Source organism: Camelus bactrianus, chromosome 6 (assembly GCF_048773025.1).
Source record: "Camelus bactrianus isolate YW-2024 breed Bactrian camel chromosome 6, ASM4877302v1, whole genome shotgun sequence".
Lineage (NCBI taxonomy): Eukaryota > Metazoa > Chordata > Mammalia > Artiodactyla > Camelidae > Camelus > Camelus bactrianus.
In genome coordinates, this window is record NC_133544.1 from 74,218,367 (window position 1) to 74,245,217 (window position 26,851).

At 45.7% G+C, this 26,851-nt stretch overlaps 2 protein-coding genes and 1 long non-coding RNA gene across 4 annotated transcripts in view; 2 read left to right on the plus strand and 1 right to left on the minus strand.

Annotated features, from left to right (window-relative positions):
- Positions 1–753: 753 nt before the first annotated feature.
- TGM7 (transglutaminase 7) lies at positions 754–26,762 on the minus strand. Of its 2 annotated transcripts, none has more exons than XM_045524293.2 (13): positions 26,623–26,762; positions 13,688–13,870; positions 13,059–13,304; positions 12,370–12,488; positions 10,150–10,278; positions 9,879–10,056; positions 7,754–7,892; positions 6,306–6,409; positions 5,627–5,869; positions 4,851–5,177; positions 4,183–4,343; positions 1,741–1,874; positions 754–1,490 (listed from the first exon to the last, which is right to left on the minus strand). In XM_045524293.2, coding segments are annotated over exons 1-13 (2,124 nt in total). In that variant the 5' UTR covers positions 26,624–26,762; the 3' UTR covers positions 754–1,330. The 2 variants fall into 2 exon arrangements, with proteins under 2 accessions (XP_045380249.1, XP_010963515.1); XM_010965213.3 differs by lacking the exon at positions 26,623–26,762 and adding an exon at positions 22,613–22,726.
- Positions 1,890–6,577, plus strand: LOC141577957 (uncharacterized). Its single transcript, XR_012507645.1, has 2 exons — positions 1,890–3,380; positions 6,091–6,577. It is a non-coding gene; the product is annotated as an uncharacterized LOC141577957 (long non-coding RNA).
- MAPDA (N6-Methyl-AMP deaminase) overlaps positions 9,931–26,851 on the plus strand; it is a 59,238-nt gene continuing 42,317 nt past the window's right edge. The window contains exon 1 of the mRNA XM_074366021.1: positions 9,931–10,073. The gene's annotated coding sequence lies outside the window, so the exon portion shown is untranslated. The remainder of the gene's footprint in view (positions 10,074–26,851) is intronic.

The following is a 26,851-nucleotide window of genomic DNA, read 5'->3' on the forward strand; positions in this document are numbered from 1 at the left end:
TCTTTATCTGATTTATTTCTCACTTAGTATGATTCCCTCAAGGTCCATCCATGTTGTAGCATATGGCGGGATTTCCTTGTTTCTCACGGTTGAACAGTACTCCACTGTATACACCACATCTTCTTTATCCACTCATCTGCTGACGGACCCTTAGGTTGTTTCCATATTTTGCTATTGTCAATAATGCTGCATTGCACATAGGGGTACAGATATCTCTTTGAGATAGTAATTTTATTTCCTTTAGATATATGCCCGAAAGTGAAATTGCTGGATCATATGGAAGTTCTATGTTTAATTTTTTAGGAAACTCCATACTATTTTCCATAGTAGCTGCACCAATTTACATTCCCACCAGCAGTGCCTTTCCTCCACCTCACCAACACCTGTTATCTCTTTTTGATGACAGCCATGTAATGTTAACTGTAAAAAACACAATGAAAGGGGAGAGACTAGAAAGATGTGTGACAAATGTTAGCGAATTTTTCTTGGATGGGAAAACCCCTAGTGATTTTTCCCTTTGTTTCTTTTCACTTTTCTGTTCTTTCCAAATTATTTAGAACGAGCACAGATGGTCTAGAGACTCGCAGGAAGAAAATACGAAAGAGTGGCTCCCTGTCCTTAAAGTAACAAAAACAAACAATATGAAGGAAGAGAGGCTGAGGGAGTCAGCGTGACTCGGAAGAGGAAGAAAGATGAGGGAGAGTGGTGGGTAAGGGAGAGAGGAGGGGAGGGGGGGTCGGGGAAGGTAAGGGCCTGTTTTGGGGGGGCGGCGCTCTGTGAAGTGCTTCCCAGTCATCCTGGGCACACTGAGTGGGCCCTGCGCAGCCGCCCCCAGGCTTAGAGGCTCTCAGCAGACTCTGGACCGGTCTCTGTAGCGTCACGGTCACTGCCCTCCCTGCACATTCAGCTAAGACCATTTAAATGAGAACCCTGGCACCCGGAATTCCAGAGAGGCTGATCTGGAGAGGACTGTGCTGTGCTTACTTTGTGGCTGGGGCCTTATAGGAGGAGAGAGGAGACAGGAAGGGCGAGGAGGGCCCAGCCACACAGTGGCAGCCAGGTCAAGAGGACAAGCCAGTAGCAATAGGTAGCTTGTTAGGACAGAAGATGGAACACCAGCGCTAGATCAAGCATGTTTATTGCCTTCTCCCAAGACAAACAGTGGTTCTAACAGAGTCTTATTCACCCCCAGGCAGGCTGGGAAGAGGATGGAGAAGGAGCAAGGTGGGCCCGGGGGCGGTGGGGTGGGGGTAGGGGTCTGCAAGGGCATCAGGATGGGGGCAGGAGAGGAGCTGGGCGACTTGACGGCCTGAGGGGGTGGGGGCGAGGCTCAAGAAGCCCCGGCTGCCACAACAAAGATGTCCTTGTAGCCCTTGATCTCCTTGAGCTCTTTGCTGCTGATGAGGACTTGCAACTGGCGGCGTCCAGCTTTGAGGGGGTAGAGGTCCAGCTGAATTTGGACAGTGTGTCCGGCCACCAGAGTCCCAAGGCTGAAAGTCAAAAAGAGCCTGTTAGAGCCTTGAGGACCAACTGCTGGGTGGGAGGATCTGGTTTCCCGTCTTGGTCGGTAAGCACCTCCCCCACCCCCTTCCAGCATCACTGAGCTCAGTCTTCCCTGAGAAGCGTGAGAAGGTGGGAGCCAGGAGGCACCATCCAGGAGACTGAGGACTGTCCTATGACCCCACAAAGCCCCCCTTATCAAAGACCAGCATGAGACAGGTGGATGGCCTTGGTTCTTACTCATTTGATATCTGCCCATCGATGAGACCACTGCCCTCCAGCACCATCGTGCAGTGACTCAGGGCCACCGAGAGGGTATTGGTGAGCGAGATGTGGACTCTCAGTGCCTTGCCCACCTCGGCCCTCTCAGACACCTGTGTGGAGAGAAGACAGGGATATCATGGGCCACTGGCCTCATTTCCGCACTCAATTCAGCAACCTCACTTCCTCATCTTTCTGCTGGCACCTGGCCTGGCTGCCACCAGGGACTGCTTACTTAGAGCTAAGATGCTGCAGGGAAAGAGAAGAACCTGACCTAAGAGTATTCAAGGTGAACACATATCCTGGTCTGTCTTAGAAGCTCAGCCCGCAGGACTTCAGGAAGCCACCACCAACCAAATTGGCACCAAGTTGAAACCTATTTCCCTTCCCACCATCTAGCTCAGGATGGCACTTGGATTTCCACTTAAGTGCCAGCTCCCATCCGTGAATTGTAGCTGATAAAAATGCTGTGGTACAAAAGGGTCATGGGGACCATCCAGAGTCAGTGAGAGAGCTGTGATTGATTAGTAGTGTCTGACATGGGCATGGGAGAAGGAAGCAGTGTCATGTGTGCCATCCATGTGCCACCAGTGACGTTCTTTTTTTTCCTCAAATGCTATTTTATTTTTCTTAATTGAAGTATAGTTGATTTATAATGTGTTAGTTTCTGGTGTACAGCATAGTGATTCAGTCATACACACACATATTCTTTTTCAGAATAGGTTATTATAAGATACTGAATATAGTTTCATGTGCTATCCCGTAGAACCTTGTTGTTTCGGTGATGTCATTCTGAGGCCAAGGTCACAGGATATGTTAATGGCAGAGCCAGGACCTGAGCCAAGACCTAACCCAGGTGTGCCAGGCCCCAGCCAGAAGCCAGGATCTTTCCCCCAGGCTGCTCTGTCTTTATATACACTAGCAAACCCACTCTGAGTTTTTCCAGGTGCATCCAGATGTCACATGTGAGGTCTGTGTCATACAGGGCAGCGTGGCCTTGGCCTGTGAGTGGGAGGCAGGGATTCCATCCTACCCACTTCAAGAGCCCCAAGAGCCCCAGTGCCTAACACAGAGCCAGCCAAATGATGGAGATTCTGTATATGAGTGTTGAACTGAAAGGCCTCTGATCACCCAGATCGCACTGGGGACTCTAACTCAACCAGAGAATCAAGTAGAGGGAAGAACACATCCTGACTTCTCTGGAATTCAAAGAAAGGAAACAAGTCCCTTGGACTGTAGTGAGGGTGCCAAAGTGGAATAAGGTCAAAATAACTTTGGAATCTAGCCTAGTCATGCAGACCATCTCCGGGTCCCTTAGGGGACCAGTTAATAGCCTACTTGGCATCTGACGTGTTTGCATTGGATCCTGTTGTCATCAGGGCTCTGGGTAACAGGCAGGACCCTCACTTCAGCCCCAGGCTTGTGTCTACACTCCTGATTCTGCTCACTGTTTGCTCCCCCACTGCCCCCATGGAGGCTGCCCTGTATGACTTGGCCTGAAAACCTGACAGCATGCCCAGCTGAAAACTGTCACGTGGCCAGATGGTTGATGACGAGGAGCTGCTCAATTCTCCTTCCGGTGGGGACGGAGGGTGCTGTTGACAATCCGTCAAAGCCAGGTGGGGGCTAGGCAGAGGGTAAGTCTTTCATGTGGGAGGGGAAAGTGGGCAAAGGGGACTTCAGGGGAAGGAAAACCCTGGTAATAGGAGATGGGGATCCTCCCTGCCCTCCTCCATTTACCTTTCCTTCACCTGTATTCCTTCCTCATGCCATGGCCTTGCCAGGCACTCAAGCTCTTGAACTTGAAATATGAGGCTCAGCCTTTTTTCCTTTTTAAGTATAGTTGGTTTACGCTGTTGGGTTAACTTCTGGTGTACAGCACAGTGATTCAGTTATACATATATATATAATATATATATTCCTTTTCATATTGTTTTTCACTAGAGACTATTACAAGGTATTGAATATTATTCCCTGTGCTGTACAGAAGGACCGTGTTATTTATCTGTATACAGTAGTTAGGCTCACCTTTTATTTGTTTCCTTCTTCTTTGTCACTTCTGTCTTATCAACAGTCACCTTTGGGATTTGGCTTGTGGTCTCCCTCAAACCTGTCCTCTCTGCTCCATCTTCCAGTTACTGCCTTTCTTGTCTCTTTCCCTCTGCAAAACTATTTCCTTACTTAAAATGCCTTCATCTCCATCTTGTTTCTCCATAGTATCTTCCTGTGCATCCTCTGTAAAATTTCACCTCCTCTGGGAAGCATTCACTTTGCACAGAGCACAAGAGACCACACCATACTGCACTTCAATCATCCCTTTGGTGTCCAGGGCAGGGGCCGTCTCACTGGCTGCAGTCCCCCCAGCCCCGGGGCCGAGTGAGAAGAGGGTCCCTGGCCGCCATCTCTGTCCAGATGCCTTACCTCAATTGCTAAGTGGGGAGGCTCCAGAGAGATATCCTTTAGGACCAGCATGGACCTCCCTGTCTCTGCTACCTTGGCGATGCCAGACACACGGATCAGCTTTTCATCCGTTAGCTTGTTTTTATAATTGTTGTAGGGCAGCGAGAGGGATCGCTGTATCTCTAAACACAGACAAAAGACGTCTTTTGAGTTTGAGAACGGGTCTCAGAGAGAGAGAGAGAAATGTGTATGTGTGAGAGAGGAAAAATCAGTTTGTGTTAGATAATATGTGTGTGTGGGAGGGGAGGGTATAGCTCAGTGGTAGAGCAGGTGCTTAGCATGCACGAGGTCCTGGGTTCAATCCCCAGTGCCTCCATTAAAAAAAAGACAAAAACAAAAAAAAACTACATATGTGTGAAAGTGTGTGTGTTGTGAAAGAGACAGATTGTGCTTACCCTGCACTCAAGTTCCCCAGGGTCACTGCTGTGTTCCACCTGGCGGGACAGCATTGGAGGCACAGCACCTGGCGTTCAGCCTCCTGCCAACAGCAGCTTCACTGCCCAACGTGTGTCTGTGTGTGTGTGTGTGTGTGTGTGTGTGTGTGTGTGTGTGTGTGTTGGGGGTGCTTTGTTCATGGCCCCAAAGCTCCCCTCCTTATATGTACTTTTCTGGGCCTGCCTCTTACTCACCCTCCCCAAAGTCCAGGGTCAAGTGCACCTTTTGCCTCCAGAGGGGCCCCCGGGTGCCGCCGCTGTGCAGCAAGGTCTGTGCGCAGAAGCGCACCACCAGTCTGATGGGCCCCTGGGGGTGGGCTCTGTCTGCCACCCTCCGGGCATGCAGCTCCAGCAGCAGGTCCTGGCCCCACTCGGGCGTCTGGGCCAGGTGAAGCTGCAGCTGTGCCGGCTGATCCTTAGAACCGCCGGACCCCAGCAGGTCCAGGAAGGGTGACGAGGCCCTTCTTGAGCCCAGCATCTTCCGGGAGGCCTTCATGAACACAGAGCGCTCCTCCAGGGATCCTGACGGAGAGGAGAGCCAGTAAAGACATCAGTGGGGAGGGGCCCAGAGGACCAATGACCTTGGGGAAACGAGGCACCCAACAGCTCCCAGATCCCTTCCCAAGGATAGCTGCCCAAGGAGCCAACACAGCATTGTGGCTGAGAACAAGGAGATTGGTGTTGCTTGGGGCTGGGTTCAAATCCTTGCTCTGTCATAGTCCCTTAACCTCATAGTGCTCAGTTCTGTCATCTATAGCCCAGGGATATCTCCCTGCCTCATATAGTTGCCAAAAATTTGGGTTAGATGAGTTCCTGAATATAAGTCCTGAACACTGTTCTGCGTCATCTTTTGAAGAGGAGATGATTAAGTGGTGATGGTTTTAATGTGAGAGCCATCCCCATCCCCACTGGGAGGCCACAAAAGGAGGTAACAGCCACCCCAGTCCTTGAATCCCTGGGGCCCCAGGCACCTTCTGGGTACTTGTAGGAGCTGGTGATGTTCTGGCGCTGGTCTGACCCGACCATCTTGGTGCTGATTTCCTTCCCGATGGAACTGATGTTATGGGCCAGGATTTCCAGGGCCTGGCCACCCCCGAACAGCCAAATGACTTCATCGGCATTCACCTCAGCATACACAAAAGGGGTGTCGTAGGGCAGGTGGACCTCCCCTTCCCTGATGGCCTTCACGGAGGCAGGGCCACAGCGGAACAGCCCTGTGCAGGTAACAGGAGTTGTGGACCGCTAACACGGCTGCTGACATGTGGGCCAGGGCCAGAGGGTCAAGGCTGTGGGAGGTAGTGAGGTGGGATGGGGAGGGGCAGGGGCATTGATGACCCTCATCCAAGGGGTGCTCTCCAGTTCCCATTAATTCATCTGATCCTCACAGCCACCCTGGGAAGCAACAGTCATCACCTTTCTCTTCCCTGCTTCACAGATGAGCAAACAACTGCAAGGTCCAGAGACTCCACGGGTCACCCAGCTGTCAGTGGCAAAGCTGGACCCCTGACCCCAAGTTGTCTCTGCTCTGACTTTGGAAAGGGGACAAAGTGGAAAAGGCATCGCTGCTTTCTGGCCTGTTGCTCACGGGGTCAGTCACCCTGGTCGGCCTCCCTGCAGAGCCCAGGCCCTTCCACTGTGGTCCTCACTCACCACTGCTGGTTTCTTGGGGAGTGGGGTCCAAAACCTGCCACCCATTGTATCCTGGAGGGAGATCTTTCCGGATCATCCAGCACTCGTTCCAGACATGAAAATTCCTGCAGAAAGCAGTAAGGAGAAAAGGACTCACATTTTCAGAGCCTTTGCGAGATATCAGACCCTATACTGAGTGCTTTATATCATTGTTTCTTCTGGGTTTTTTTTTTTACATTTTATTTGGAAGTAATTTCAAGCTTACAATAAAATTGCAAGAATAGTACAAAGAACCCCCATCTACCCAGGTCATCTATTGTTAACATATTGCCCCATTTGCTTTATCACTGGCTTTCTTTCAGTGCAGATAATGAGATTTCCTAGAATAGCGATCTTCCCTTAAATATCCTTGTATAGTTATCAACTTCTTACATTGAATATCGATATGATTTTATCGACTTTGTTGTCTGTATTTAAGTGTTGTCAATTGACCTAATAGTGTCCTTTATGGAATTCTTCTCCACCCAGTCCAGAATCACACATTGCATTCAGTTGTCCAATGTTCTTTGTGTCCCTCAATCTGGAAGAGTTCCTCAGCCTTTGTTTTAGCACGTTGACCTCTTGAATACAGTCTTTACTGAATTATTTTTACCAGAGCGGCTCTCATTTGGGGCTCGCCTGATGTTTCCTCACGATTAGATTCAGGTTACGCATTCACAGACGGAATTCTACATAAGTGATATGTTCTGCTCAGATACATTACTACTCACTGAACCAGAGAAGTTTCAGCCCTCAGAGAGCTCAGAGAAGGAAGGGAGGTCCAAGGACAGCAGCTAGTTCTCATGCAACTTGAAAGTCTTACCTGGAAACTGGCTGGAAAAGCAAAAACCAGAAATCATATTTGGGGGAGAGCAGAGGAGAAAGGAACCAAGGGAAGTGACTAGAGATCCAAAAATAAGGGGACACACAGAGATAGACACACACACACACACACACACACACACACACACACACACACACACACACACACACACAGAGTTGTGCACACACATGCCTGGAGAGAGGGAGTAAGGCTGGGAGCGGAGAGGTCGAGAGAGGATGCAGGAAGTATGCAGAGGCAGCTACTCCTGGCTTTGCCCCGACCAAGAAACAGAGATACATGCAAACAGAAAAGCTCAAAGGAAGAGTAAGAAGAATGAAGATTTTGAGGTCAGCACTCAGGGGATGCCTGATCTATTCATTTGGTTGCCAGCTTCAGAATATGTTATCCCATAGTCTTCCTGTCTCTGAAATGAGCTTGATGTGATGATCTAATTAGCCAAAACAGCTTCCTGGCTGGGGGACTTATTCTCTGAGCATCAGCAACAATGGACAGGGCAGTATTTCCTCAAGGCCAGAGAGAATCAGGTCAGAACTTTCCTACCCTACCTGGGCTAGAGCAGAGATCTGTAGGAGACAGTCCCCCTTACCATATTTTGTCTCGTTTCTGAGTTGGCAGCATCACTGCATTTTGGTCGTAGTAGGTATCGATGGTCAAGTTCGCATCTGCGTTGTGTGCAGAACGGAAATTGGAAACGACACGGGTTGGAACACCTAAGCACCTCATTACTAAAGAGAAGACAAGCATGGGGAATCACTGAGTTCATTTCAAGCAGAATCACTGGTTTCATGTGCATACTTTCTAATTTTCAAGCTGGAAGAGAGAAAAAGGCCAAGATTCTTGCAGAATCGTAACTGTAAATCCTTTATCCCCAGAGCACAGCACCCAGGCCCAGAACCCTGCTGCCTACCCACCCTATCCATGTTTCCATTCCACCAGGAGAAAGAAATTTGATGGTCACTTAAAGCAGCAATTAACAAGTCAGGTTTACCATTTAGGGATTTTTACATTCAGCATCTTTCCAAATTAAAAACAGAGAACCGAAACATTTGATAATTTGAAAGAAAATAAAGAAGTTTAGGCCTGTGCTGTGGCCAGAAGAGAAGCTGTGTGACCTTAGGTAAGTGGCTTAACTTCTCTTGGCCTTAGTCTTCTTGTATATAACAAAATGAAGAGTTGGACCAGATGATTTCCAGTTCTGAAAGTCTGGATCTGTAATTCTATTCAAATAAAAGGGTTTGGAGGAGGTAAGAAAGAAATCAGAGCATGGATAGAAGAGGAAGATAGACTTACACAGATACGTGGAAGATGTCAGTGACAGAGAATCTGCATGTACTAGGGAATGACCATCTTTGATGAGGCAACAGCACCCTCTTGTGGCTTCTCAGGAATCACACAAAGCAGACACTACACCCCCCTCCCCATCACAACACCTGCCGGGGGCCAGATATCAAGCCAAGAGCCAAGTGTGACTTTTGGAACACAGGTCCCAACTTCTACCAGCAAGGCAAGGATTTTAGAGAGGTTTATCCTACCCCTCTTCTGCGTAGGAGGAGCAGGTGGTGCCTACTGAGGCTGCTGGGAGGATTACAGTGATTCTAAACGTAAAAAGACAATTGAGACTGAACAATCTTTTTCATTTCAATTCATTCAAGAGCCCCAGAGGGCGCTACCTGTCCACAAGCACCTGTCCACTCCCCACATAGCTCCTGGACTTTTCATAAACCCTTGGCAGGGGTGAAAGTTAGACCAGGGCTGTGAGTGGCCAGAGGCAGCCAGGCGGGAGCTGCTCTCCCGACGCTCATTGGCCCCAGAACGCTAGGGCCTGGGAGAAAACAAACGAGCAAAGTGAGGTCGCTTGAGTTGAACCCTCACACTTAAACCTCTCCACTGTCTGCAGCACCTGTGCATAACTACCAAGCTGTGCTGCCCCTCTCAGAAAAGTCTAGAACTTTGTCTTTGGGCCCTGTCTCTGTCCTCCGTCTCTGTGCTCTTTCATTCTCCAACTCAGAGTCAACCCATTTGTTCAGCAAACTGATTGAGCACCACAGTGTAACAGGCAGCTCTGCATAAAGTACTCCTGCCTGGAAGGGGGAACGCAGGCAGGCACCTCAGTCCTTTCCCTCACCTTCACAGATTATCTGATCAACGGCTTGGCACTAAATTGTAAATAACTGATAATGCATAAAACATTGATGCTCGTTAAGGGTAGTTAGCAAAGTAGTACATCTCTTACTCCTGAGGAGTAACTCCTCAGGAATCTCTCCAAGAAGCGTTTGAGAGCAGCCAGCGGTACCTGCAGGTGAGACAGGCTGTCCCAGGCCATCTGCTGGCACCTCTAGCTTCCCCCAACCTGTCCCCGACTCCAGGCTAACTTGGAGTTGAGAAGCCCGAGCAGGTGGCAGAAAAAAAGCCAATTTTGCCTCTACTTTGGAACCACAAGCTCTCCTACGTAGGCAACCACTTTAATGGACTAACTGCTGCATCAAGGAGACCGCGGAGTGATTGCAGCGGGTCATCCTGCCTCGCTGGCTATCGCGGGATTCCTGGAGAACACAGCGCGCGCGGGGTAAGCGCGGGATCCCGCCACTCCTCAGCTGTGGGGCTGCCGACAAGCCACAGTTAACTCGGGTGAAGTGGGCTTAATCCCCGCCCGACCTCGAAGCGTTATCCTGAAGAGTCAGGGATTCTGCGTTCGCGCCCGCCTCACTCACCGGTGCACATGACAGCTGCGAAGACCCAGCACTGCCCGTACCTGACGGGCTGCCCGCCCCCGGCCGACCACTGCCGCAGGATGGCCACGCTGCCGCTCCACTCGAGCGGGCTCAGCCCCCTGGAGTAGTCCTCTCCCCAGTTCCCCTGCAGCACGCCGCTGTCGTCGTTGCTGTTGATCTGCGGAGGACAGACAGGTGGGTGGCGCGGGCCCGGGGCGGGGCGCGGGGCTCGGACCGTCCTCAGGCAGGGCCGGGCGGCGTCTGGCCTTACCATGGCGCTCACCACCCTGCAGACGTACACCACGTCGTTCCGCTGGGAGCAGGCTTTGGACGGGTTCTCTAAGAAGGACAGGCTCTTGTTCAGGATCTCAAAGCAGATATCTATGATGCCCTCTTCAAACTTCCACGGGATTTCAGGGAAGAACAAAGAAGAGTAAAAAACGTCTAGAATTCTGGCGGGGAGGGTACAGCCCAGCGGCATAGTGCGGGCCGCTATAGCGTGCACAAGGTCCTGAGTTCAATCCCTAGCACCTCCATTAAAAATTAACCTAATTACCTCCCCTCAACAAAAATAAATAAATAGATAAAATAAAAAATTTTAAAAGCCTAATGGCCACAGCCACACCCCTCAATAAATAGAATTCACTTCAAGTCTGTAACAGACTTTTAGGGATGATGTGTATCTGGTGGGGGAAGGGGTGGGGTTAAATATCAGACAAGGTCCTGACTTCAAAGAGCTTGTAGGTCAATTTGGGAATGTATGAGATTCAGAATTCTGAAGAACTAACCTGTGTGGCTCTGATGGAAAATGCAAACAGAATTTGGAGAGATGAGAGTCAGCTAAAGAGGTCAGAGAAGTCTATTGGAGGTAGACAGGAAGAGAGCAGGGTGGGGGCGTTCACCTGAGGTCTTTGGGTACTGTGGGGTTTTCCTTCTGGACGGCTTGTGGGAGTAGGACAAGATCAGATGGGTAAATACAAGGCCAGACATGTGAGAAGAGGGAGAAGAGTAGGGGGAGCACCTGGAAATCAGGTAGAGGGTTCCGCGCTGATGTATGAGCACAGGAGAAGCCTGGGTAGACTCATGACATAGGTTTACAAGATGTATTCGCTTTTTGTCTCGTAACCCTTCTGGGTGCCTAATGCACTGGTATTTTTCTGAGTTTCAAAAACTGACACAAGTTATGGCTGGAGAACAGGGAAGCGTGAAGCTGATCTTCCTCAGGAAGTGTCCCTGCAATCCCCCGCCTCTTCCCTCTGGGCATGTGTGGACCAGGCTGAGAGGCAGTGGGAGGCAGAGAGAAACTACCCCAGCCGTGGTTGGAGGCTGAGAGTAGAAAAGTTGCCCAAACCCAAAGGTCCCCCTCTGTATACAGTGACTGGATGTTTGCTGTTATTAAAGAATTGCTGTTCATTATTTTTGGTTATAATATTGTATTATGGTTCAGTTTTTCAGAAAGAGTCATCATCTTTTAGAACTGTATTTGGAAGTATCGCTGGATTAAATGATATGAAGTCTGTAATTTGCTTCTAAAAAACCAGTGATGAGGTGGGAGGAATGGGGGAGCATACACCAGGGATCGCAAAGTTTTTCTGTAAAGGACTAGATAATAAATATTTCGGGTTTTGTGGGCCATAGGGCCTCTGCCTCAACTGCTCAAAGCTGCCATTGTAGCATGAAACCAGCCACAGATGATACCTAACCAATGAGCATGGCTCTATTCATGGCTTCATATAATTTGCACATCACAAAATACAGCTGGCCATCTATGTCCATGGGTTCCGTATCCATGGATTCAACCAATAGGATCGAAACTATTCAGGAAAAGAAATTCCAGATAGTCCCAAAAAGCAAAACTTGAATTTGCTGCATAGTGCCTGCAACTATTTACATTGTATTTACAACAATTGACATAGTGTTTGTGTTGTGTTAGGTAGTATAGTATCTAGAAATGATGTAAAAGCAGATGGGAAGATGTGCATAGGTTAACATGCAAATACTATGCTATTTTATATAAGGGATTTGAGCATGCTCAGATCTTAGTATCTGTGGAGGAGTCCTGGAATCAATCCCCTGTGAATACTGAGGGACGACTGCATTATTTTTTAAAAATTCTTTTTCAACAGTTTAAAAGGTATGAAAACTATTCTGAACTCATGGGCCATGCAAAAATGAGCAGTGGGCCACATCTGGCCCATAGGCTATAGTTTGCAAACCCCTGGTACAGACGAAACAAGGTTTACCATAAATTAACCACTATTAAAGGTAGGAAGTTCATAGAGTTTGATTATAGGAGTCTGTCTACCTGCATTATGTTTTAAGTTTTTCATGTAAAATATTAAAAAACTAAGAAGGAAGGGTGTCTCCCCTTCCTTCTTTGCACTTCTCACTGGGTGGGAAGTTGGTCCAGCACCACACACCCTGACTTTTGTCCGTGATGCTTCCTGAGCTAACAGAGTTGTCTAAGGTCCACTTCCGGTGACGTTGTTACCTGCCCGTAGTTCCAGGGCCAGGGGGTGATGAATCTTTCATGACCCTTGTAAACAAAGCCATAGTCCATCATGATATACTCCTGCAGCAGTAGTTCACTTGGCAGGTAGACGTCATCCTCTGAGCAGTTGAGAGTAGAGGAGGAGGCAAAACCCCAAACCAAAAAACAAACAGTAAGAAAATTAAAAAACAGTAGTGACAGTATCTTGCTGGATAATCGGAGAAACAATGGGTTGGTGGCAATAGAAATTCAAGACTGGACTCCTTAAAAATCCATGTGCTTTTCTAGAGACCAGCAATATAATCTATACTTTAAAAAAAAAATTCTTTCCCTGGTTGTAAAAGCAGCAAGCTTGTTACAGAGATTTGGAAAATACCAGATGATGGAAAGAAGACAGTGAAGATCACCCCCTTTTCACTACTCAGAGACACCCACCACTACGTTTTGGTGTATTCTGGCCCCTCTCTTTCTCTGCACGTACATGTGATAAAGTTAGGATTTCACTTAACATCACACCATGAACATTTTAGTCATGCCATTAAAAATTCTCTGTAAAGATGGTTTTTAGTGAGCACATGGTAACACCTTGCATAGATGTGCAGCATTCTCTTTTCTGGATTTTCTAAGTAGACCCTCACAGAGCGTTCCCAATAGATCAGTTAGCATCACAACCTATGAGCGAGTCATACCTGCACTCCAAGGGTTAAAAAGCAGGATGAAAGTCCCCAGCAGGTGGGTCAGGCTGTTACCCTGGCCCTGAGAGATCTTGATCTTCAAAGTGTAAGGACCAATGACTGCACTGGCCGGTGTGAAAAGGGAGACAGAGAGCGAGTTGGCGTCGATGGTGAAGTCAGAAGCACTCCAGACATTTCCTTGTCGGGCCGAGGTGAGCAAGAAGGTGGCTCGGGTTCCCAGCAGCTCTGTGGGCTCTGGTCCTGTGTAGGAGAGCATGACCCCAAAGTGAGGCTCAGAATCTATGTGACACAATTCCAGGGGGACTGAAAGTACCCTCACCACCTCCCACCACTTGGTAATCCTTTTAGTGCCACTGGGTGTCCTTGGGCAAGCACTTAAGATCTGTGGGTCTCAGTTTTTCTAATCTGTAAAATGGGATCATGGTAGTACTACCTGATAGTCTTAACAGGGGTTAAATGAGATAATTTGTGTGAATTTAGAAGTTGGCTGTTATTATCACAACCTTGGTTGCTGAATTGGCCAAATCTTTTTTTAACGGCACTAATAGGGTCCTCAGGGTCCCAGGAGAAGAGAGGGGAGGGTGACTCCAGGTGAACTTTGCCTTGGGGAGGGGTGGACTCACCTGTCTCAGCGATGAAGGTGATGTGGTCGGTCCCAGAATGGAAGGGTCGGCTGAAATGCAGCTGGATTGTGAAGGACTGGCTGCGGCGCACGATGAGCCGCTGCAGGCCCATCTCCTGCGTGTGATGCTCCTGGTTGTTTCTGGAGCTCTGCAGGTCAACCGACCTGAGCTCCAAGGCTGCCACTGGGGGAGGGGGTGACAGGTCACTGCCCAGATGTGGCTCCCTAGGCTCAGCATCCCCTGACACGTCTCAACATTTCTATGGCACCTGGCCCTGACTTCAGTAAGATTGTTGTCCAGATCTTAGCCACTCTGCCAACTGTCCCCTAGTTTCACTACTCAGCCTCAGAAAGCAGTTTGGCTCCATGATCCCCTGACCTCTGGACCTGGACCTGGAGCCACAGTGCTGGAGAACTGGGGTCCCAGAAAGTACAACCTTTCCAGATAACTGAAATGTAACCTTTAAAGTGCCACCAGGTACTCTTAAGTCACTTTTATTGACAAGCTTTCTAAAGGTTACTCTATTATCCTGACGTTAGAAGAAGGAGCATATTCGAATTTTGTATGAATTAGTCAATGAGCTGACTGAAGGCTGGGACCTCAGCTACGGATAAGTCACTGCTTTAGGACATGGGGGTGTCCACTTCAGGGTTACTTGCTGCTTATTTCTTGCTTCTTGGCCATGTTCCAGGTGGATGAGGGCCCTGGTTGCTTCCTAGGATGCTATTTGTGTACACTTAGTGTATAATTTTAAAACTCTCATAGCCCAATGGGTAAGGTGCAGGCTCTCACCACCTTGGCTGTGAGACCTTGAGCAAGTCACAATGTCCCTAGACATAAATGTCCTTTGCTGAAAAATGGAGACAATGGCATTCCTATCTCCTAGGGTTCACGTAGGCATTAAGTGAGAATCACATGTAAAGTCCTTAGCCTAGTGGCAGTGAGGTGGGAAGCCCCATAAAAAGACCGGTAGGACCCCCAGCCAGGGCCACTACTCTCCTGCCAGCACCATCCTGTTCCCTGGCCCAGAGGCTCTATCTCACTTTTTGCCTCTGAAATAGCTTAGTTATCCCTAAAATTCTATTGGTTCCCTGAGCTCACTTCTGATTGGTTATTTCCTTCACTTCTGATTGGTTATTTCTCTCACTCCTGATTGGTCCATTTCTACAAAGCTTGTTCCTAATTAGTCAACTTTTGTTATACCTTATTTGCATATGATGTTGCAAAATGTAAACTGGCAGCCTATAAAAGCCTGTGTAAACATACAGATGGGGTCCAGAGCTTGGAGTGCCTACTCCTCTGGGCCTGCTGGTGTAATTAACCTGGTGTCTCCAATTCTCCGAGTGCTAGTTGGTCTCTCACCTGGATCCAGGTTGCTGTCACAACTGAGCCATGACACTGAGCTGTAACACATTTTTTCTGTAACAGCAGGTGCAGAGTAAGTACTCATTCATCATTAGTTGCTCTTAGTACTGGTAATAATGCAGCCTCAGAATGCATTTGCTTTGCTATTTTGGTGGTGATCTTTATTACATTTACTGTCAACAAAAATTCAGTAGGTAGTACATCAGTTTATTTCAGCGGTTCTCCACTGGGGAAATTTTGCCCCCTAGAGGACATTTGGCAGAGTCTGGAGACATTTTTGGTTGTCACAACTGGGGGAGAGGCATAGCATCCTAGAGGGAGAACCTACGTTTGGTCCAGCCAGTTTTTGTGCCATTTGCATTTTGAATTTCCGCATGGGTTCTTTATGTTTTTGTTAAAAATGCATTCACTTTGATAGTTTCAGCTCATCTTTGCTACTTGGCTAGATTTTTTTGTGTCCTAATTCTTTCACCCAAATGCTATCTTGCCATCTGGGAATTGGCTAAACTATCTTCCAGGTCTTTGGCTAGGTCATTGGTTATATGATGGTTTGAAGCATTAGGGCTTAAGTCAGAGGCCAATGGAGTATTATTGTTGGAGCTTTCTTCCAGGTTAACACTGAGCCATTAGGAAATACTCTTTAAGTATAGTTGTTCAACTAGCTGTGACTACATCTAATTCTTTACATGAAGAAATTGGATTAGGTGTTTTTGAATTTCCTTCACAGTCTAAAATCAAATGCAGCTTTCATTTTGCATCTTTCCCACAAATTTGTCAAACATCTGGCTGAAAACAGAATACACACAATGGTCCCTTGACCCTCCCTTGTAACAGTCTTTCCTGAGGCAGATACAAAGAGGAATTACAGGATCAAATAATACAAAGTTTGCCAACCTCTGAATGTAACTTTATGCTTTGTAATTTAATTTAATATATTTTAAATTGTTGTATTATTGGAACCAGAAAATTCAGGGCAAGATGTAAGACAGATGCCTGTAAGTTATTCAACAGCATTTTGTAAACAGGTCTAATCTAGTAGTAGTTGGTGAAATCAATTTAGAGAAATGTGACCAATATTAAAAAAAAAAAAGACTAGAGTAGAAAATCTCACAATGCATCCCACAGAGGAAGAACAAGCATAATTTTACATGTAACTGGATCATGATGTAAACTGTGGGTCATAATAAAAAAGTTTGAAAACAACTAGCCTAGATCCTGATGGAAACTGCATCTCGTTTGTTCCTGAGGGGCCTGCATTTTCATAGCAGGACCTGCTGATCCTTCACAGAAGCCTCTCCATCCCATACATAATGTCTAATGGACATTCGACCCTGAAAGGTTAGATACCCTAAAGGGCAAGGAGGAGCACCCAGGAGTGCATCACTTCCACATGAGGCACAGGACTGGGGCAGCATTTTCCTGGCCACTGTCCACACCTCAAAGCATGGTTCCTAAAGGCAGCCAACTCAGCTTCCCCTTTACCCAGGCTGACTATTGGTTTAGGAAGGAAAGGGGAGGAGGAAGGAGATGTCTTTCCTTCCATGCCCAAGGTTACAGTGCACGGAGAAAACTCATTCTCTATGGGAGACTTGGGTTTTCTTTTTTATTTCACTTAATATAATCATGCATTTGACTCACTGAAGTGCTTTTTGTGTCAGGGAGACAATGACTTCAGAGAACAAAAGGGAGGGCCTTCAAGGGAGCAGGTAAAGAAAACCAAGAGGATCAGGAAGAGATTCAACAAAGCAGGAGATCAAGTAGAATCAATTAGTAAAAGAACACGTCGGCGCCCACAAGGCCTCCTGGCCTTGGCCACCGGCCCACAGGGGTTAATGACGAGTAAGAGGAGCATTAAGCCCTGGCCACATGACTCCTGGCTTTTGACTAATATAAAGACAAAGATATTAAAGGATCAAAATATATCCCCATGCATTATCAGCCTTAAAAAAACAGAGACTTTAAAACAGCTGTTTGCCTGCAAAGAGTTCTGAGATGCAAAGCTCCTGCCCTCTGAGAGATCAAAACCCGAGGCAGCCCTGCTCTCAAGGATGCCCCGTCTCCCCCTGGGGTCTTGGCTCAGAAGTAACCACCTCACAGGGGCGTTCCGTGACCACTGAACATGATGCCCCTCCTCCCACCCTGTGATCATTCGCCATCACGACACCCCCTTTATTTCTGCAGAGCACTTCATAGCATCCAGAACTAGTTCCACGGGAGCAGAGACCTTGTCCATCTTCTCACACCTGACCCCCCGTGCCTAGAATGGAGCATGGCTCCTCACTGCTGACAGTCGTAGCCGGTGTTCACTGAACACTTACCGCACGCCAGGCACGTCAGAAGCGTTCTATGTGCCCGCAGACGTTGACGTTCTCCCACCACTGTGTGATGGAGGTTATATGTTCCTGACGTGCAGGAAGGGCAGAGCTGGGATCCACTCAGGGAGGCTGACTCCAGGGCCTGCTCCCTGAACCTCTGCAGTCTCCTGCCCGCCCTGGTGGGTTCCCAGTGGTACATGTTTTTGTGTGGGAAGTGTGAGGAGAGTAACTTGATAGTGGGGCTTTGGGGTCAGGAGGTGGGGAAGGGAGGAAAGCCTGTGAGGGCAGCAGGGCCAGGGTGAGAGGCGGCCTGACTCCAGGCTGAGATGCTGTTGTTTGCTCGGTAGTAACACCTGGGAGGATAAAATGTTATACCTTTCTGAGGGCGATTTATCAATATTTATTACAAAATAAAAGAAAGCTTTAAAACATAAATTCTTTTGACCCACAAATCCCTCCTCTGGGATTTTTTTCCTAAGAAAAATCATACTTTGGTATAAAAATGTAAACATAAGGATGTTCAGTGCAGCCCAAATATCCTACAGTAATAGCTGGATAGTAAACTTTGTTCCTCTCATCTTGATGTAACCAATGGAAGGACAAAGAATGTGGGGAAATAAAACATAAAAATTTTAAAAATATGTCACAGATTAACCATAGGTGGGGAAATTATGGGAAATTTTTCTTTGAGTTTTTTGGTGTTGGCCAAACTTTTGCTTTGAATGTGTATTCCTTTTGTATTTGAGGGAAAGTGTTGCTTTGATTAAAGGCAGGTTTTTGAGCAGGAGTGGCACGATCAAAGCTGTACTTCAGGATTAATCCAGACCAGAGGGAAACAAGACTAGTTTAGGAAGGGCAGTGAGAACTCTGTTGCAATAATGTGGGTGAAAAGCTAATGAGGACCTCGGCAAAGGCGTTGGTAAGAAGAAAGGAAGGACCACCTCAGTGTGCGAGGGACTGGGGTCCATGGGCACGCGGCAGGCTGGTAAACCCCTGGGGAAATACCTTGACTTCCAGGGCTTCCTAAGTCTTGGATGAAGACTGGGGCAGGCTGAAAGAATCCATTACCCACAACATCCCCAGCAAGCAGGCTACTGGTAAAGGACTAGAAAGCTCCAGGCAGGGATGGTGAAGGGTAAAATATCTCTGGCACAGCCAGCAGACAGAGAGGGCTCCTGCCACCAATGTCAGGTGGGCTCAGCTCCTTCCCTTCTCCTGCCTTTGTCCCTGCATTTAGTTCAGTTCTCCATCATTTTCCACTTCTCATTATTGTTGTCAGTATGGGGCTCTGATAAATACTTCATTATCATTTCTTCCCTTTTCAGAAATATGAAAGGGGGCTCTTTGTGAGAGTGTATGAAGATTCCTATGTGATGAGATTACTGTAGAGCATTTCTGTGTAAAGATGAAAATGTCTTATTACCTAAAGGTTCAAGTCCAACTTCCTTAGCCAAGCATTCGCAGCCCTCCACAATGGGGTCCCAACATGGGTATCCAATCTTACCTCCCAATAGCCCATAAATAAACTCTGCTTCCCTTGTTTTGTGACCTCCAAATAGATGGTGCCCAGCTTTACCTCTGCACGGCCCCACCCCTTCCCCAATCTCGATGTCTCATTGTACCTTTTCTTTAAGCAAAATTCAGCATCCACCTCCTCCATGGAATCCTCCCCACGCATTTCAGAACATGGAGCTCTCTTAGCATCTCTAACAATAGTTTCATATTTAGCTAATATTTACTGAGTGTTATTAATCTCCAGGCTTTATATGCATTATCTCCTATCCCTACAACTACCCGACAGGATATTACTAATTCCGTACGACAGATGAGCAGACAGAGGGTTAGGGAGGTTACATAACTTGCCCAGGGTCACTTACCTAGTAAGTGACAAAACTGTCATTTAAACCTAGAGAGTTTGACTCCAGAATCTAGCTCTTAACCTCTGGCCAGTGGTGCTGGTCTAGAGGTTTTCAGTTTGTTTTTTTAAGGGATGTAAGACTATTGTGCTTTTTTCAAATAAAAACATCATAAACAGACCTAAGAGGAGCCAGTCTGGTGGAAGAACTGGGGAGGGGGTTCCCTTGGCTACTCTGCAGAGTCCTGGGGGTCTGAAGAACACAATGAAAACCACAGTCCATCTCAACTTCTTCATCCTAAAATAATCCATCATGGAAGAACCAGCTCCAGGACCCATCTGGTCTCTTTCCCTTCTCTGCAATTTCTTAGACTTTGAACCACTTATTTGTCAGTTAATCGTGTACTACTATGGTGTTTCTTTGAAACATCATTTAATGGTGTCTACATGATTAACTATATCATTTGATTGTTTACACCCAGTGCTCAGCAATTCAAATAGCTGTTGGCAGGAGAAAAGTGTTAGTAGGCTGGCTCTACAAGTGAAGTTATTAGGTCTTTTGCAGCAAATATAACAAAGGATGAATATCCATTGTATATAAAAGTTTCTGGAAGTACTAAGAAGTCTTGCTATAATCACAGAAATGCAAACTAAAACAATAATGAGATTCCATCTTTGATCCATTCAAAAATATTGAGGAGAATAACAACCTATGTTTTGAGGGTACATGGAAGTAGACTGTCTCATATATTTCATATATGGTATGAGTGTAAATTCATACAGGCTTTTTAGAGAAAATTGGTTGATATTGAAGGATAGCAGAATATGCCATTCCCTACTTAATATGGCACTTTGGCATAAAGATTATTTTGAGCTGCAGGCAGCTGAGAAGAAGCAGGTACAAGAAAAGCTCTCTGCCCTCCCCCATTTGTCCAAAAGCAGGACATAACTTGTAAAGATGTCCCCTCTTTCCTCTCTACTAGGAAGGACAGAAGGTAATCACCAGAGACAGCTTTAGACCCTCATCAGCCCCGAGATGCACCAGACGAATCTATATAACAAAGTCTATAGATTAACTACCTCTTATCTTCCATTAGTTCCCCACTATGTTTACCTTCCTACAATTTGCTGCTCTAGAAACTTAAAGTCCTTTTCTTTTGTCTTGTCACTTCTCTAAAAATTTGTTGTTCTCTTGTTAAGATACTGTGTAAGCCTAAGTTCTACCCACCCTTTGAGCTATCACAGAGTGCTCCCACTGTATATGTGCAATGCACATGTTAAGAAACTTCTATTTGTTTTTTCTTGTTAATCTGTCTTTAGTCTAATTCATAGGCCCCCAGCCAATAAACCTGACCCATGGAGGGGAAAATGTTAAGTTTTCCTTCCCCTACAGGATCCATCAAAACTTAAAGTAGATATTTCTTTGATCCTGTAGTTCTTCTTTTAGAAATCTTTCACGTAAAAAATTTTTGCACACATTGGCAAAGTTATATGAACAGCAACCTTCATTGCAGCATTGTTTTCAAGAGCAAAATATCAGAAGCAGTCTAAATGTTCATGAATAAGGCACAGTAACAAATTAAACAAATTAATCAATTTATTAAATAAATAAATTGTGCTTCTATGCCTAGAATGGAAAACTAGAGTTCTTTATAAATTTTTAACAAACCAATATGCACTGGCATGCAAAGATTTTCAAGATTATGATTAAGCTTTTTAAAAAGCAAGTCATCAGATAATACATATTACATAATCTTGTTTTATAAAACAACTTTATATAATCTACCATTATTTAAAAGCAAGTAGTCAAATTGTTAACACTTCTTTCCTATGAGGAAGGAGCAGAATTGGGAGTACATTGTACGTCAAAGGGGGCTTGGGCTCTTTTTTTAATCCCAGTACATGAAGTTTTTACTTTTTATAACAAGCATATATTTTTGTGTATTACTTGTTTAATTAAAGAATACTATTTTGAAAGATAATATAACATTTTAGGCTTACTCTGGTGGAGATAACCGAGGGGGAAAATACCCTAGAATTTAGCACAAAAACACTCAGAAATCTAGCATATGAACAAGCCTCTTGAGAATTCCCTATTAAACTCTGGCTTATGTAAAATACAATGTGCATCTCTAATTTCTAATGGTTTCTAAGATATATCATTGAGAACACAGTTTTAGGAAATCTATAACTCCATCTTAGTGCCCTCTCCTGGCTGGCCATGTGTGTCTGTCTGCCAGGCTGGCCCAGCCTGCTGGGCTCTGTTCTTCTCACTCCCAGCAGAGGCGTGAGCTCAGAAGGCAGGAGCAGCAGCTCCCTAAGGAGAAGCCAGACCAGGAGGAGAGGTCTAGGATCCCACAGGTGGTCCTCCTGAAGCTCCAGGATCAGCCATAGAAACAGCTTCCCGAGTACCAAGGGCACTTGGGAGTTAAGGCCAAGGTCCCTGTGGGCATCCTCAGACTCCCCAAGGCCGTTCCAGTCCCAAGATGTTAAAGAAAAGATTGTCCACAGCTTCAGGGTGAAGCTGAACCCATTCATAAAGAAAGGAATGATTGTATTGTTAGAGCAGGCAGATAGCTAGAGATGAGCAGAGAAAGGGGGACACAGACCAAATGGCAGGAATTGGGCAGAAAGCAGGGGCACAGGCCAAATGCAGGAAACCACACATGTAAGCAGCAGGGATCCTTGGGCAGAGAAAGAAAAGCAGGAACCTTGGGGCTGCTAAGGGATCATGCCTTTTGGGATGACAAGTGGCTGGGAGAAGAACAAAGAAAGATGAGAAAAGGCAGGAATTTCTAGTGTCCGAATGTAACCTTTTGCTCATTATGCCCTCATTTCAATAAAATTAGCCTTGCAGATCAGAAGTACCCATCATGCACCAACGCCGTGACACTTCCGATCCAGACTAAATAAGGACAAAAATCCCTCCTCCCTTTCGGAAGGTGGAGTTGGGATGATAATCAGGGAATACGACCCCAAACCCTTCCCTCCCCAGTGAATATTCTGCCCATTCATTTTTACACCCTATGTAACTAACTTGCCAAAGAAACTCAGGGCAGCTGCTCACCTGAGCCTGCCCGCTCTCCCCTGAGAGTGTACTATCCATCTTTTAATAAATCGTCACTTTACCTTTTTTCTTAACCTCTAAGTCTTGTCTTTGAATTCTTTCTGGGACAGGACAAGAACCTGGAACACCGGTTGCATCTATCGGCAACAGTATGATTGTGCCAGGGTCTGAAAGCATGTGAGAAAGTGGGAGGAGGGAGCCCGATTACATGATGAAATACCAACATCAGTTTAGGCTCTCCTGTCTCTTCTGTTCACCGTCTACCTTCTCCAAACATCTCACCTCCCTTGACACCGCAGAAAACTTATATTCCCAGTACTCACCCTGAGCCATCTCCCTCCTTCTTCTGTCAGCCAGGGCCCTTCAACTAATCGGCATTAAGATTCTAGACCAAACCGCCTCTCTGAGCATTTACAGTCATCCTACCAGAACCTTTCCTTCCATCCTGAGTCGGGTGGGGCTGCCATTTCCTCCTCCTCCTAGTGCTCCTCCTCTTCTTAAATTTCCCGTTGTTCCGGGTGCATCTTAGCTCAAGGAAAAGAGCTTCTGTCTACAGCCTTTTTTTAAATTGCTGAGGGATTTGTTTCTGTGGCCTCCTTTTTAAGCTGGGGAGACTCAAGTGATATGGGAGGCAAAGGATGGTTTAGATCTGTCCCTTTGAGCCTCTGTCTCTACAAGGCTTGGGACCCGATTCACAAGAGTGAATCTAAGCTAAGAGGGCTTGAGGGATGGGGTGGCTGGAAGGGAGGTGAGTAAGGAATGGAGCTGCCCTTGGAAGGTCATACACAAATAGTCATGAAATTGAGTCTGACCAGCCCATTAGGACCAGGAGAACTTTGTATCTTGAAGAAAAAAGAGTACATAAAAATGGTGAATTATTATGCTGTTGATTAAAAATGAAGTTGATAAAATTTCCAATGACAAGGGAGAATGCCTATAATATAATGTTAACGGAGGCGGGGGGATGAAATACAAAAACAGTGCAGCTTATCTCAATGCTGTAGAAAATGCTATTTGTGCAGGTAGACCCCTTTTTAAAAGATGGAAACAAATATGACAAACTGTGATTGTTTGAAAGCAGTGAGATTGGAATGATTGTGATTTCTTGATTTACACTTTTCTTAATTAAAAAAAAAAATCCACAGTGGGAGGGTAAGTTGTTTTAATAAGCGAGGAAAAAAATACTTATAAGAAAAAGTGAGAAAAGGTTAGGAGGACCAGGGTTACAGATCTGAACATGAGTATTTTACCAGATTCACAGCTGAAAAAGAGAAGCAGAAGCATCCAGTCAGCACTCCTGGAGGAAGCATTTGGTTTTGTAAAAGAACAGTGTGCTGCAGAGAAAACAGAAAGATATTTACGTGTGTACTGATCATTATCAAAGGTATGCAAGAGGCGCCTAATTCCCTGGGTTAATCTGTGTGATTCATCACAAATTCTCACACCTATTGTAACCAAAGCTCTCTGTCTCAACCTCAGCCTTTTTACAATGTGATGCATTTAGGAAATGGTCCTCGGTTGGAGCCATTAAACTTGCTCATACCCACTGTTTACTGAGCATCCTGGGAACTTTGTTTTTATCAAAATTACTGCGTTTTGGCTCAGAAAAATGATACTTTGGTTACTGGTGCAAGAATCCCTTCTGGTAGAAATATATGCTCTTTTGAGGAAGGCAGAATTTTTTAAAAAACAACTCTTTGTAATAAAAGTCCTAATTCATATTAAAGATACTTAGATTTGTTTAAATGGGGGAAGGAAGTATACATTTGGTAAATTTCCTTCCTGTAATTTTGTCTATGCTGAGGTGGGACTTTTCCCACCATAGTTGTGGTCATACTGCATCTTGAAGACAGAACTTGTTTAAAGTAAGAATTTCCGTATAAGACAATTTGCCATTCTATTTGAAAATAAAGCTTTAATAATGTAAACTTTACTTTTGCCTTGTAAAAATAAGCTTTTACACTTGATGTCTGTATGTATGTACGTATGTATTTATTTCAACCTTTCCATTTTTATTTTGGAGCCTAGATGATAAAAGAGGGTTCCCCCCAAATAACCACAATATTGTTATCCAAATTAACCAAAGAAATTCCACTTTGTCAGTCCCACTGGCCCTATTAAGACTGTGTCCCAATTTCTACAGCTACTCTCATTCTTTCCTTCCTTCCTTCACTTTTAAAAGCATTGATGACTATAATGTTGATGGCACCATATTAGAAGTTTTGAGGCACATAAAGGTAGTAAAAGCTGATCTTTAGCCTGTTTAATCTGTTGGTGGGGATAAAACACACACAAATATTCTCTACAAAGGAAGCCTCCCTGAATAGCAGGCTTAGAAGGATGGAGGTCCCTTAGGGAGGAGCTCAGGAAAGGCGCTGTGGTGTGTGATGTGTGGCCAGCCACTGGTCATGAAGGATGAAGAGGATTTGAGAGAGAGAGAGAGAGATGATGCGAGAAAGGCCTTCCAGGCCAAAGGCACAGCTTAAGCAAAGGAGGAAAAGTAGGGAAAACCAGGGCTTTTGAAATTGGCACAGAATCTGCCTGCAGCCACCAAAACTCGCTTTATTAGGCAATTATTTTTAACAGAGAGAAAAAGGGCTAGATAGAGGCTTGTTAATTTCAAAATTCTAAAAAAAAAAGAAAACAAACAAAACCAAAGTTGTTTTTCCTACATTGCTTTAGAAATTAGAGTTTTATAGCTGCTAGTGGTCAGTTTTAAGACCTAAACATCACCCATCAAATTAAGGTTTTGATGACCCCTAGCTTTTTTCATAACACTACCTATGTCAACTTCTTCTACATGATTGTCACCCTCACCTGGAATCTAGCTAAGCAACGATATTGGACAACTAATTTTTAATTAAATTATAATCTGTTGATTAAATTATGATCAATATTCATCATAGTATTTCAAATCATGTTCTTTGACTGATCATATTATATTCTGTTTACTCTATAGATTTTTTTCAGACAAATGCCCAATTTTTAAATTTAGTTTCCAAGACAAAAAAAGCCCTTTAACCATAGGATCATTTCTATGTTGATAAAAGACCAACCTCTGTTATGGTTAACTCACTGGATTTGTCCCACAATGAGACAGCAAGCTCTGAGGCTCTTTAACTCTAAAATAAATACAGACACATTATAATCCTCTCCCGGCTCCACACCCTCACATGCGTCTACTGAGTTCTCTCCTTGAAGATCCTGCTGTCACTTCAGATTCAGCATGTTCAAAATTGAACTCATTAGCCCCACCCATCCCCCAAATTCATATAATTTCTTACTCATCCTTGTACATATTACCAAACTTCATTAGTTGTTTGGAGCCTGCTATTTGAAGGTCGTGTGACCAAATGGATGGAGCAGAGGTGTCTGAGTTAGAGAACCTGGTTGAAGGTGCTACTCCTGCCCTTCTGAGCTTTTTGACCTTATGTGACCTTGAGCAAGGAAGCCTCGAGGAAAGCCCTGCTCCTGTGTAAAATGGGGCTAATGGCAGTGCCCACCTCACAGAGTTGCTTTGAGAGTCAAGTAGAGAGTGTTTGTGGAAGCCTTAAAGTGCTGTACAAACATTAGTCAGTTCCACTGGTAATTATGATAATAGTTATGATCCTTCAAAAGGTGAGATTCACACTAAGTGAAAGAATGTGTGTCAAGACCTTCTGATGAGATGCCCAAGGAGACATTCATGACAATCGAAAGATGTCATAGCCAAGTCCAGCCTCAGTCTCAGTCTTGTCAGGGCTTGGTGATCCCCAGGGGGATCAAAGACATCACATGGTTAGACCCCTGCTTCAGACTTACCAGTGGCTTGCATTGCTCCAGTGGTTCACGTGTTCTGCCACTGTATTTGATCCTGACCACATTTCTATCTCTATTGCCCACTGTTCTATCTTTCACTTGCTGTCTGATCTTTTGGTGGTTTGCCCAATTGCCCAATTCCCATATCAAAGTCTTTCCCTAAGCCAGGTCCTTTCCTGGTCAGACTTTCCACCCTCTGTCTAGACCTCAGCAGAAATGTCACTCCTCACAGTAGGTCTTTGTAACTGGCTGAGGCCCTATGTTTACTCTATTGCAACACTTGGATTCTCCTTCAAAGAACTGATCATACTCTAAATAGTCATTTGTATAGTTTGTCCCCCCTCCAGATTTCCTGTCTTTCTATGTGTCATTTGGGTGATCCCAACTGAATAGGCTGAGCCACCTAAAAAATAAAGCCATTTTCTGTGACACCTGAGTTACAATGCCCCTCCCTTCTGTATGAAATTAGCTGGAAGTCAAGAAATTCCTGGGATGTCCTCCCCATAGGTTCTAGAGAACCCCCAGGGTTGCTTACTTTTGTCCAGAAATCCTCCTGCTCTCTTGATAGCTGGTACTTGCTTGAAGACTGGGAACTCAGCCTCACTCTTTCAAGGATGGGTTGGCTGGCTCTGCCAGACTAGAGGTTCTTTACCAACTGCACAAGCCTGGGAGGATTGCAGAGGCCTTCAGTTATAAAGCAGGGAGGGTGGGGCAGGAGGGCTTAATGAAATCAGTCACATCTGCCGAGATCAGCTCCTGAGCCC